The 13,135-nt window shown below is 41.5% G+C and overlaps 1 protein-coding gene across 1 annotated transcript in view; it reads right to left on the reverse strand.

Moving 5' to 3' along the window:
* Positions 1–9,842, reverse strand: part of LOC118941428 (hydroperoxide isomerase ALOXE3-like) — a 28,017-nt gene extending 18,175 nt beyond the window's left edge. The window contains exons 1-5 of the mRNA XM_036954043.1: positions 9,788–9,842; positions 9,231–9,280; positions 8,926–9,088; positions 686–896; positions 380–461 (exon numbers count right to left, since the gene is read on the reverse strand). Coding sequence (XP_036809938.1) covers positions 380–461; positions 686–896; positions 8,926–9,088; positions 9,231–9,253 — 479 coding nt within the window. The 5' untranslated portion in view covers positions 9,254–9,280; positions 9,788–9,842. The remainder of the gene's footprint in view (positions 1–379; positions 462–685; positions 897–8,925; positions 9,089–9,230; positions 9,281–9,787) is intronic.
* Positions 9,843–13,135: the final 3,293 nt, after the last annotated feature.

A 13,135-nucleotide genomic window follows, 5' to 3' on the forward strand; every position in this document is an offset into this window, starting at 1 on the left:
TTTTAAAAGCCATTTCCATTTTAGCCCAAAGTTTAGTAGAAAAACAAACTACAACTGAACATAATTTGATGTTTTTTGTTTTAGTTTGTTTTAGAGGCAAAGATAATAGTTTCAGTATAGTTTTGCAAACTGATTTCTTAATCATTTTACTTCAGTTTAGGAAATAGTTTTTTCATGATTCATTTTTGTTTCAGTTTTAGTTTACTGTAATAACTTTGGTCCCAACAGTGTGTTTAAAAAGACAGTAGGGGCACATTTAGTTACTTTCGTGTTTGTACCACTTTAGTTCATTGCTCTCTAAAAGTGCTGATTCAAAAGCATTTGGATGTTGTTTTGAATTGTTGAGTTGAGTTTCAAGATCTCAGAACCAGCCTCTCACCGGTACACCTTTTGCCGACTCTGCAGCTCCTTCTTTCTCTCTTCTATGGCCTCTGGCCAGGTCTCATTGAATATCAGTTTACCTTATCAACAAAATGCCATAAAGTGTGATTATTTTCATGTTTTAGGGTTATTGATCAACATCTTAAACCATTTAAAGTATATCCACCATTATTCCATAAAAATGGCCCGTTTGACACATTTCATAATAAACTACAAATGACATTCAGTGAGCTGATGTATAGTAGGCACAGCAGGTCTACTCAGAACTTAACCTAGACAATGATCTATATACCAACATACTGACCAGTGGCCTCCCTGAACATCAGCCGCTCATTGCCTGAGATCCAGTGGTAACAGGGGAAGTTGACTGTGTCTCCCTCTGGTGTGGTCACCACTACTTTAGAGCAGAACCAGTCATTGTTGAGGAAGCAGAATGGGAGGTACGGCTCTGATTCCAGCACCACAAACTCCAGATGGCCCAGGGAGGAAGGACAGAACACATCAAGCTCAATCACCTACAGAGAGATAGATGACATGTTAGACTGATCCCAGCAAACAAACAACTTTCTAACAATGTTGACTAAGTTGAGCCTGTTTGTTTTGTTGTTTTTCAATTTATTTATTTTTTATTTCACATTTATTTAACCAGGTAGGTTAGTTGAGAACAATTTCTCATTTACACCTGCGACCTGGCCAAGATAAAGCAAAGCAGTGCGACAAAACGAACACAGAGTTATACATGGGATAAACAAACGTACAGTCAATAACACAATAGAAAAATCTGTATACAGTGTGTGCAAATGAAGTAAGGAGGTAAGGCAATAAATACGCCATAGTGGCAAAGTAATTAGAATTTAGCAGTTAACACTGGAGTGATAGATGTGCAAATGAGGATGTGCAAGTAGAAATACTGGTGTGCAAAATAGCAGAAAAACAAAAACAAATATGGGGATGAGGTAGGTAGTTGGTTGGATGGGCAATTTACCGATGGGCTGTGTACAGCTGCAGCGATCGGTAAGCTGCTCTGACAGCTGATGCTTAAAGTTAGTGAGGGAGATATAAGACTCCAACTTCAGTGCTTTTTGCAATTTGTTCCAGCAGAGAACTGGAAGGAAAGGAGGCCAAAAGAGGTGTTGGCTTTGGGGAGGACCAGTGAAATATTCCTGCTGGAGCGCGTGCTACAGGTGGGTGTTGCTATGGTGACCAGTGAGCTGAGATAAGGGGGAGCTTTACCTAGCAAAGACTTATAGATAACCTGGAGCCAATGGGTTTGGCAACGAATATGTACCGAGGACCAGCCAACGAGAGTGTACAGGTTGCAGTGGTGGGTAGTATATGGGGCTTTGGTGACAAAAACGGATGGCACTGTGATAGACTGCATCCAGTTTGCTGAGTAGAGTGTTGGAGGCTATTTTGTAAATGATGTCGCTGAAGTCAAGGATCGGTAGGATAGTCAGTTTTATAAGGGTATGTTTGGCAGCATGAGTGAAGGAGGCTTTGTTGCGAAATAGGAAGCCGGTTCTAGATTTCATTTTGGATTGGAGATGCTTAGTATGAGTCTGGAAGGAGAGTTTACAGTCTAGCCAGACACCTAAGTATTTATAGTAGTCCACATATTCTAAGTCAGAACCGTCCAGAGTAGTGATGCTAGTCGGGAAGGCGGTTAGCAATCGGTTGAAGAGCATGCATTTAGTTTTACTAGCATTTAAGAGCAGTTGGAGGCCACAGAAGGGGTGCTGTATGGCATTGAAGCTCGTCTGGAGGTTTGTTAAATTCCAGAATGTAGCTTTAATTCGGCATTTGGAAGAGTACAGGGGGTTTAATACTTTGTTCACTAGGTACAGACCACACCTTCAACATAGTTTTAAAGATTTTATTGTAAGGGAATGGGTAGTATGTGGAGGATGAGGGTTGCAGTAGGTATCTCAGAGGGAGTGAGGTCTAAGAGGCTTTTATAAATAACCATCAACCAGTGGGCCTTGCGCCGGGTATACAGAGATTTCCAGTTTACAGAGGAGTTTAGAGTGCAGTGACTTGTCCTATAAGGAGCATTGGTGGAAATCTGATGGCCGAATGGTAAAGAATATCTAGCGGCTTGAGAACACCCTTACCTAACAATCTATAAATTATGTCTCCGTAATCTAGCATGGGTAGGATGGTCATCGGAATCAGGGTTAGTTTGGCAGCTGGGGTGAAAGAAGAGATTACGATAGAGGAAACCGAGTCTAGATTTAACCTTAGCCTGCAGCTTGGATATGTGCTGAGAGAAGGACAGCGTACTGTCTAACCATACACCCAAGTACTTGTATGAGGTGACTACCTCAAGCTCTAAACCCTCAGAGTTGGTAATCAATGACACATCCATAACCTGAGCGGAAACCAGATTCCATACCAGAGAGAATACTACAAGTGTTTCCAACACTTTTAATAACAGTTAGGATCAGCATGAGCTCCCACTTTAAATAAAGGAAGCACTGTGGCTGCCTTCCAAGCGTCGATGACAAGTCCGGACAACTCATTTAACTGAGCAGCCGTGAAACAGTGATCACTAAGGTTATTACAGAAAACACCAGTATGATACTGTGATGGACATTTTTATAATGTAAAGAGACAGCCTTGAAAATTTTCATCTTGTCTTAGTGTCATAAATAATCATTGGTTCCCCATCTGGCAGAACACCCAGAATATGTTCTTTCAGTTAAGATAGGAGACTGTGCCAGACACATGCCAGAACCAACTCTATCAACTATGTAACATGTCTGTAACCAATAAGGGATAATGGGACTGCCCAGAAGAGAGAGCTCCTAATCGACCATTGTACTTGGTGCATTGAGTTGGTTGGAACATCTCCAGTGCGCTGGTAATGAAGGATTATTCATTTAATATTGACTTCGAGTGTCCCTGAGTAGAATTTCCACTACAATACCTATCTGGATTATTTGTGAGGATAACATCAAGGAGAGGAGCCTTTTCTGGGTGTTTTGTGTTAGTAATGATCTGAGAGAGATTTAAGGAGTCCCATTGTTTTAAGACTTGGGCCGGTGGTTTAATCATGTCCCCGTTTAGGTCACCTATCAGGACAAATTCATACTTACTGTAAGGGCCCAGGAGAGAGCTTAGGGCAAGTAGGTTACAGGCCAGTGCTGATGGTGGACAATAACAACCAGCAACAATCAACAAAGAGCTATTTGAAAGCTTAATGCTGAAAACCAGCAAAACCAATTGTAAGACAACTGAGCACTGAAGGTGTTCTTTGGTAAAGATTGCCACTCCACCACCACTGGAAGATCTGTCTTGCAGAAAAAGGTTATATCCAGAAAGGTTATCAGTGTTCAGAACAGTCTTTCTTAAACATGTCTCAGTAATGCACATTTCCAGATATCATCCACAGTAATAAAATCAGGGCATGGCAGAGGACAGGGAGAGCTGTGCAGTGTTGATTTTTATGACATTTGAATGTGCATCAGATATCAACAATATCATATTGTACAGCAATTTTATCAGCTAACATGAATACAAATGTATTCGCATGTGACAACAAAAAATGTATGTGATTTGATTTATGAATGATGGAGGCCACTGTGTTCCTGGGGACCTCCAATGCTGCAGAAATGTTTTGGTACCCTTCCCAGATCTGCGCCTCAATACATTCCTGCCTCGGAGCTCTACGGACAATTCCTTCGACCTCATGGCTTGGTTTTTGCACTGACATGCACAGTCAACTGTGGGACCCTACATAGACAGGTGTGTGCCTTTCCAAATCATGTCCAATCAATTGAATTTACAAAAAGGTGGACTCCATTCAAGTTGTAGAAATCTCAAGGATGATCAATGGAAACAGGATGCACCTGAGCTCAATTTCGAGTATCATAGAAAAGGGTCTGAATAGTTATGTAATTAAGGAATGTGTTTTTTTGTAAAAATGTCCAAACCTGTTTTCACTTTGACATTATGGGGTATTGTGTGTAGATTGCTGTGAATTTTTTGAAATTTAATCCATTTTAGAATAAGGCTGTAATCTGACAAAATGTGGAAAAATCTAACTGGTCTGAATACTTTCCGATGGCACTGTATATGGAAAAGCACGTTTTAAAATTCCAAACAATTGATTGGAACAGACGACTCTCGGTCTATCAACAGTTTTGGGGGACAGTCCTACTCCACATATACTTCTACACACAGATGGATTGTGGTAATCGGTGGGGCAAACCCAAAGGAAATTTGGGGGATGCGTGCCAGCAAAGCCACTACACAAAACAACACTAAACAATACATTCATTGCACTATAACGGTGATGAACAGTGCCCACAAACCTTTAGGGCCTACATAAAGCTGTCCCAGGAGCAGAGTCCCCACACCTTGCCACTGCTACACCTGGCTATCAATGGAGCCTTGTATGGCAGTGAATCAGTTCATTCAGCATCATTTGCTGCCTTTAAAAAAACATAGCTTATATGGCTGACTTGCTTAAATTAATGTGGTTCCTACTGACAATTGAGGTGTGCAAACTATGGCATAAGGGGACTACAAGCAAATAAGAGGCAATCAGATCATTTCGATTAAGACAATGAGTGAGCTAGGATGGATCTAGTCAATAACTTTTTGTTCAGCACTTTTGAAATGTACAGCGGCAGAATTCAGAACATGGACCGTTCTTACAGTGTTCTCCCTGTACACCAAGTCAGAACAGTATGATAAATAAAGGGTGCACATAAGCATACAATGAAAGCTTTTACAATATTTGATGAATACATTTCTCTGAAACAGATTAGCAGCTAATGTGCACCACCAAGTCAGAACAGTAGGTGAAATTAAGAGGGCAAAAGAGACCAAATAATTAAGGTGAGGCACATGGGCTTCTAACAGCTTACTACACAACATACACTTAGTATTACTTTCTTAGCTACAGTATATATCTCTCTCTGGCATATTACATCATGTATGGAGCAGCATACAATAATTTTTTGGGACTCTTGTTGTGCTGTGCTCATTTGAATAGGAAGGTTGCGCGGCGGTCCTTCGTGGGCAAATTTTGTCATCAAACGTTGTCAAAGTCTGGCATTCTCTGGATTTACTGTGCTTTCAAGACAACTGGGAACTTGGGGAAAAAAACAAGGTTGAATCATGATGACCTTAGTGATCTTCAGGTCGTACCTCTAGAAAGAGGCCCGAGCTCCCGACTTGGATTTTTCCAGTCGGATCTAGTTTTTTCCTGAGTTCCCAGTTGTCTTGAACTCAATGAAGTCAGATTTCCCAGTTCTGAGTTGAAAGTTGTTTTGAGCACGACAGAAATCATGCTGGATTGACAGTATTGCCAATGTTGAATGTTTATAATTTTAAGCTTGGAAAAGAAAACCATAAACCGAGAATTGGGACCACACACCAACTCCACCGAATAGCAGGCTAGCGACTGCTTTGTAATGCTTGCAGTTAGCCACTGATTCCTTCCAAACCACACATTGTTGAATTTGCGATTTCCAACTTGATGTGTAATGTTTATGGCCGATGAGCACCGATGCGTTTTGTCGATAATTTCTCTTCATTATTTCTCTTCAAATGACAAGGATTAAAAAGGATTTGGCAGTAGATTGTCGACTTGATTCATGACTGCTAGCTAAGATGTTGAAAGTATGATTGTGACATGATCAGCTACTGTAGATAATGTGATTTCATGTAATTTTATCTGTGGCCAAAGACTTTGAGCCTTCTTGGATTGGCACTTCTAATGTAACTCTATGGCAGCGCTCAATAGGCTTGAATTTTCGAGTTCTACCACTACCACTAGCCACTCACAGCGCAACTAAAGAACATAACCAACCCCTATGCTCTGTATTTTCCGCTGGCTGCCCCACCACCACAGAAAGCACTGAGCTTGGCTGAAACACCTGCATTTTGGAGCTGCCTTAGTCAAGAAAGCAAAAAATAGGACATTTAAGTATGGAGGCTTTATTACCTCAATAATTTTTTATTTTATTTTGCATTATTTTTGTTAACTACACTGCTCAAAAAATAAAGGGAACACTTAAACAACACAATGTAACTCCAAGTCAATCACACTTCTGTGAAATCAAACTGTCCACTTAGGAAGCAACACTGATTGACAAATTGTGCAAATGGAATAGACAACAGGTGGAAATTATAGGCAATTAGCAAGACACCCCCAATAAAGGAGTGGTTCTGCAGGTGGTGACCACAGACCACTTCTCAGCTCCTATGCTTCCTGGCTGATGTTTTAGTCACTTTTGAATGCTGGCGGTGCTTTCACTCTAGTGGTAGCATGAGACGGAGTCTACAACCCACACAAGTGGCTCAGGTAGTGCAGCTCATCCAGGATGGCACATCAATGCGAGCTGTGGCAAGAAGGTTTGCTGTGTCTGTCAGCAAACATAGCATGGAGGCGCTAGTACAGGCCAGTACATCAGGAGACGTGGAGGAGGCCGTATGAGGGCAACAACCCAGCAGCAGGACCGCTACCTCCGCCTTTGTGCAAGGAGGAGCAGGAGGAGCACTGCCAGAGCCCTGCCCTCCAGCAGGCCAAAAATGTGCATGTGTCTGCTCAAACGGTCAGAAACAGACTCCATGAGGGTGGTATGAGGGCCCGACATCCACAGGTGGAAGTTGGGCTTACAGCCCAACACCGTGCAGGACGTTTGGCATTTGCCAGAGAACACCAAGATTGGCAAATTCGCCACTGGCGCCCTGTGCTCTTCACAGATGAAAGCAGGTTCACACTGAGCACATGTGACATACGTGACAGAGTCTGGAGACGCAGTGGAGAACGTTCTGCTGCCTGCAACATCCTCCAGCATGACCGGTTTGGCGGTGGGTCAGTCATGGTGTGGGGTGGCATTTCTTTGGGGGGCCGCACAGCCCTCCATGTGCTCGCCAGAGGTAGCCTGACTGCCATTAGGTACCGAGATGAAATCCTCAGACATCTTGTGAGACCATATGCTGGTGCGGTTGGCCCTGGGTTCCTCCTAATGCAAGACAATGCTAGACCTCATGTGGCTGGAGTGTGTCAGCAGTTCCTGCAAGAGGAAGGCATTGATGCTATGGACTGGCCCGCCCGTTCCCCAGACCTGAATCCAATTGAGCACATCTGGGACATCATGTCTCGCTCCATCCACTAACGCCACGTTGCACCACAGACTGTCCAGGAGTTGGCGGATGCTTTAGTCCAGGTCTGGGAGGAGATCCCTCAGGAGACCATCCGCCACCTCATCAGGAGCATGCCCAGGCGTTGTAGGGAGGTCATACAGGCACGTGGAGGCCACACACCCTACTGAGCCTCACTTTGACTTGTTTTAAGGAAATTACATCAAAGTTGGATCAGCCTGTAGTGTGGTTTTCCACTTTAATTTTGAGTGTGACCCCAAATCCAGACCTCCATGGGTTGATAAATTTGATTTCCATTGATCATTTTTGTGTGATTTTGTTGTCAGCACATTCAACTATGTAAAGAAAAAGTATTTAATAGAATACTTCATTCATTCAGATCTAGGATGTGTTATTTTAGTGTTCCCTTTATTTTTTTGAGCAGTGTATGATGTGACACGTACTAATGCCAAAATAACATACAAAACAGGAACCCACCCCCCCTCCCTTGAAATAAAGCTAGAATTTATTTAATTGGGGCTCAAAACATGCCCAGGGGGCTCAAAACATGCCCTGAATGTTGATTCTCAACTGGGTATAATACAACTTTTTGGAGAACTTGGCTGACAGTTTTTGGGATGTACTCTCTCCCCTTGTTCCAACCAGTTTAAACTGCCCTAGTGTCTATGTCTGTGCCCCTGCAGATATCGAATTAGCATAAACAAAAATCCCCATCAAAATCCATCAGTTTAAGATAGAGATCATATTTTGCATGGGCTGCGTCTCAATCCATCGCATCCACCGATGTTCAGCATCTAGGGTGAAAGATGGCAGAGCTAGAGCTGTGTTTGTCAGACCACGAGACCCCAAAATCTGTCTTCTCACAAAAACGTCTGTAGCTTCCGAACAGTTTGGCCTACAAACTATGATGAACCCTCTATGGAAAGATGAGACTATCACAAGCATGTGTTTTGCTCTAGGAAGCCTGCAAGCTTCACAAGACTAGATTAAAGGTAGCGGGGAACCAGTTACAAAAAATGAATGGAAGTATATATGAAGATAGTTTAGTGCCTAAAATAAGGGGTTAAATACATGTAAAAATCATATATATAAATAGTTTCCTGATATTTCTTATATCTCTCAGATATAGGACAGATACTTCAGAGCAAACTTCCTTTAGATAATCTGTTCATCTATATATGAAGTTTTCTATGGGCTAAGAGCAGTAAGGCCAAACTCAATGTTTCATCAAATATTTTTGGGTGTATAAAAGGGGTCCTACAATTCTAATAGCTAAATTATCCTGGGTATGATCATCTTAAACAATTCCACATGTTAGCTTAGTATATGCTAGTCATAAGAATGAAAATGATGTGAATGGATTTAGATTTTGTCACCCAAATGGACAGATGGTCAAAGGAAGGAAAGTTGTGGCAATGGGTTACTCACAGCCCCTCGGCGGTGGCCCCCAATGAATCTACTTTTGGGGAGGCAGATGCGATGGCTTGAATCCATTGTGCCACGGAGATGTATATAGATACTGTTCGTTGTGCCGGCGTACAGCATTTCTCCAGTGAACACCTCTGCTTTGTAAATAACACTGTTGTCTCTACTACAAAGCAAGTTCAGAAGACAGAAATACGATAAATATATGATACATTCAATATTTCATTTATACTGATGACCAATCCCTTTTGTTTAGCTATTGTGTCAGAATGAGGCCACAGGATGATCCAAAGGGATCGTTACCTTACCTACAACAACAGCACGGAAACATTGTTAATGTGGAAGACAACCCGTCTGCCTAGGGAGACAATTACAGCAGGGTTATTCAAATCTTACACTACAAGGACCAGACTGCTACTGGTTTTCTGTTATATCTGATGATGGATTGCATCCACCTGGTGTCACAGTTCTAAATCACTTCCTGATTAGAGGGGAAGAATGAAAAATAAAAAGCAGTGGAACTGGCATCGAGGTTCAGATTTGAATTTAAGGGCCATTGGCTGCATTTACACAGGCAGCCAAATTCTTGTCGTTCAACCAATTATTAGCAAAAAAAAGCTGATCTGATTAGTCAAAAGACCATTTAGTGATAAAAATATAGAGTAGAAAAATAATAATTCTGAAACGACACTCAGAGCCACAAATAGTAACTACAAGTATGAAAATGAGTCAACACTTATTGCATGCTATATTCAACATTCAACAGCAAAGTCAAATGAAAAAGGAACATGGGATCAATCTAGTACGTGACAAATAAAGAACTTTATAAATATATCTAGCTCATATAAGATTTCAGCTTTCTTACCCCGATATGATGCAGTGAATTAGCAGTGAGAAATCAGAGTTCCACTGTACTCAGCTCCTCAGACATCACGGCTCTTTTATATGGTTTACATATGTCTTGTTTGTTCAATCATTCATTAACAGAGAAGAAATGAGGAAACAAATATCATTTACTCATGATTCGTCATAGTTTAGTCTTTTAGCAGACATTGTGTTCGTTACAGCTTACACACATTCAAAGTTAGCTCATATCCTGGTTAAGGTCTTATAAGACGTTTAAGGCCTTTAAAATCAAATCTAAATGTATTTGTCACATGCTTTGTAAACAACAGGTGTAAACAAACAGTGAAATTCTTACTTACAGCCCTTCCCAACAATACAGAGAGAAAAATAACAACATGAGGAATAAATACACAATGAGTAATGATAACTTGGCTATATACACGGGGTCCCAGTACCGACTCACTGTGCAGGGGTACAAGGTAATCGAGGTAGATATGTACAGTACATATACCTGGGGATAAATAAGAATAGATAATAAACGGTAGCAGCAGCGTATGTGATGAGTCAAGAGTTAGTGCAGAAAGGGCCAATGCAGAAAGCTATTTGGTTAACTATGTAACTATCTGGATGAACTATTTTGCAGTCTTATGGCTTAAGGGGTAGAAGATGTTCAGGGTCCTGTAGGTTCCAGACTTGTTGCATCGGTACCACTTGCCGTACAGTTACAGAGAGCACACTATGACTTTGGTGGTTGGGGTCTTTGATAATCGTTTGGGCCTTCCTCTGACACCACCTGGTATAGAGGTCCGGGATACTCACGAGTTTCCCTGAATAAACAGAATTTTCCTAAATTGCCCAGAGACTGCAGAAATATTTTTTTCTGCTTATAATTTCTGACATTAGGTAGGCTGTTAGTAAACGTGTCTATGATTAGATACACTCGTCTTCTCTTCTGTCATTACCTGATGCTCATCTAGAACACTAAATAAAGCCTTGCTCACCAGAATGTCATAAATCAATAGAATTATCATTGCATCATCAACAATCTAGTTCAGTGGTTCAAAACAAATTTGCCCATGGAGCCCACCTAGGCAAACCGGAAACCCAGGGACCCCCATCCTATGTTAACAAAAAAAGTAGCATCTTGTCTTATCAGGTGAATGATAATGGCAAGTAGAAGTAATCAATCGTTTTAAATGAATAGATTTGGATGAAACCAAGATTGAACTCTTTGGCCTGAATGCCAAACGTCACCTCTGGAGGTAACCTAGCACCATCCATACGGTGAAGCATGGTGGTGGCAGCATCATGCTGTGGGGATATTTTTCAGTGGCAGGGACAAGGAGACTAGTCAGGATCGAGGGAAAGATTAACGGAGCAAAGTACAGAGAGATCCTTGATGAAAACCTGCTCCAGAGTGCTCAGGACCTCAGACTGGGGCGAAGGTTCACCTTCCAACAGGACAACACAGGAGTGGCTTCGGGACAAGTTTCTGAATGTCCTTGAGTGGCCCAGCCAGAGCCCGGACTTGAACCCGATCTAACATCTCTGGAGTGACCTGAAAATAGCTGTGCAGCAACGCTCCCCATTCAACATGACAGAGCTTGAGAGGATCTGCAGAGAAGAATGGGAGAAACTCCCAAAATACAGGTGTGCCAAGCTTTTAGCGTCAAACCCAAGAAGACGCGAGGCTGTAATCACTGCCAAAGGTGCTTCAATAAAGTACTGAGTAAAGGGTCTGAATACTTGTGTAAATGTAATGATTTTTGTTTTTAGTAAATTTGCAAAAAAGTACAAATAAACAGTTTTTGCTTTGTCATTACGGGTATTGTGTACAGGTTGATGAGGGGGAGAATTTTAAAAAATCCATTTTAGAATACGGCTTTAACGTTACAAAATGTGGAAAAAGTCAAGGGTTCTGAATACTATCCGAATGCACTGTATACAATTCAATATCTTTTGCATGCTTTCTGTCTGGTTTTGGTTGTTTAAGTTGACACTGAAGCCGTTTTTCGATCCCATACATGACCACATAGACGGCCCGCAAAACAATCTTATATACAGAAACAAAATCAGCAATTTCCCTTATATTAATTAAAGAAAACATTTATCTACTTTCTCAGAGTTGGATGAACAGGAACAGCTAGCATGCTAACTGTTTCTGTAGACTTCCAGTCATTGCACTAATGCTAGTTAGCATTAACTCGTGAAACTACCTCTAACGTCCTTCATACTGGATGCAGAAACATAAAAATGGTAGGTAAAATGTTATTATGTTGCAGCTAGCGATATTAATCAAATAATAATTTCTCCGCTCCTGTTCCTGAGACAAAATGTAACATTTGGTCTATAATTTTGCTGCGAGAAACAGTTCATTCTGCAGGAGTTAATATTCTAATAGGCTACTGTCAGACCTCAGTTACAACTTTTTTACTGTTCCCATCTGAACATCAAATGTGATACTATGTGAAACAGCCTGCGCAGACCACGAAAAACCACAGTAAGCGGGATAAGATGTTTACATGCTACTGCATCCTGTCAGTATCCAGGCATCTTATTCAGGTTTCCTAAAACTGGGATACAATCTCCTGCTATTGTGCCGTTTAGCAAAGCCCTGCGCTGTGCCATAGCTGACCCTGGCTTTCAACCCCTCATGGTGTGTGTCTGGTTCAAGCTTGCTTAACCTACAATGTGTGATGGTGTGAGTTTTTGCAGAAACATTTGTATTATTTTTGAAATTGGGGGGCTGCAGTAGAACAATATGAATGGAATTACGTTTTTGTTGGTGTTTCTTCATTTGGAGCACCTGCCCCATCAAAGGTCTGTGCACAGCTTTCACCTGGTCAGTCTGTCATGGAGCGAGCTGGTGTCCTTAATGTTTTGTAAACTCCGTGTGAAATGTACTTTGTTGGGATAGCTCAGGGTTTAGGGATTAAGGAAATGTCTTAGTTCCTTTATGACTATTGTCTGGATAGTTCAGGGGTTTCCCCTTACCATGGAAAGTGAACAGCTTCCTTGACATACCTCTTATTTCCTTTATGACTCATATGGTTTAACGTCTTGTCTGGATAGTTCAGAGGTTTCCCCTTACTATGAAAAGTGAACAACTTCCTTGACATACCTCTCTGGTTCAGTGGAATAAGGAAGACTAATTATTTAATTTAGTAACATGATTATTTCCAATTTGGGGACTTGTGTGAAAACATATAGATCCTACAATTCACGTGTGTTTATACTCTTTGTGACAGCACACACAGGGCTCCATTGTAACGTTTTCAGTTGGTGGCACAAGCCTATGATTTGGTCAAGGCAATATTGTTGCAGGGTCAGGCAACAGAAAAAATGTGTAATCTAATGATCCTATCTA

Source organism: Oncorhynchus mykiss, chromosome 19 (assembly GCF_013265735.2).
Source record: "Oncorhynchus mykiss isolate Arlee chromosome 19, USDA_OmykA_1.1, whole genome shotgun sequence".
Classification (NCBI taxonomy): Eukaryota; Metazoa; Chordata; class Actinopteri; order Salmoniformes; family Salmonidae; genus Oncorhynchus; species Oncorhynchus mykiss.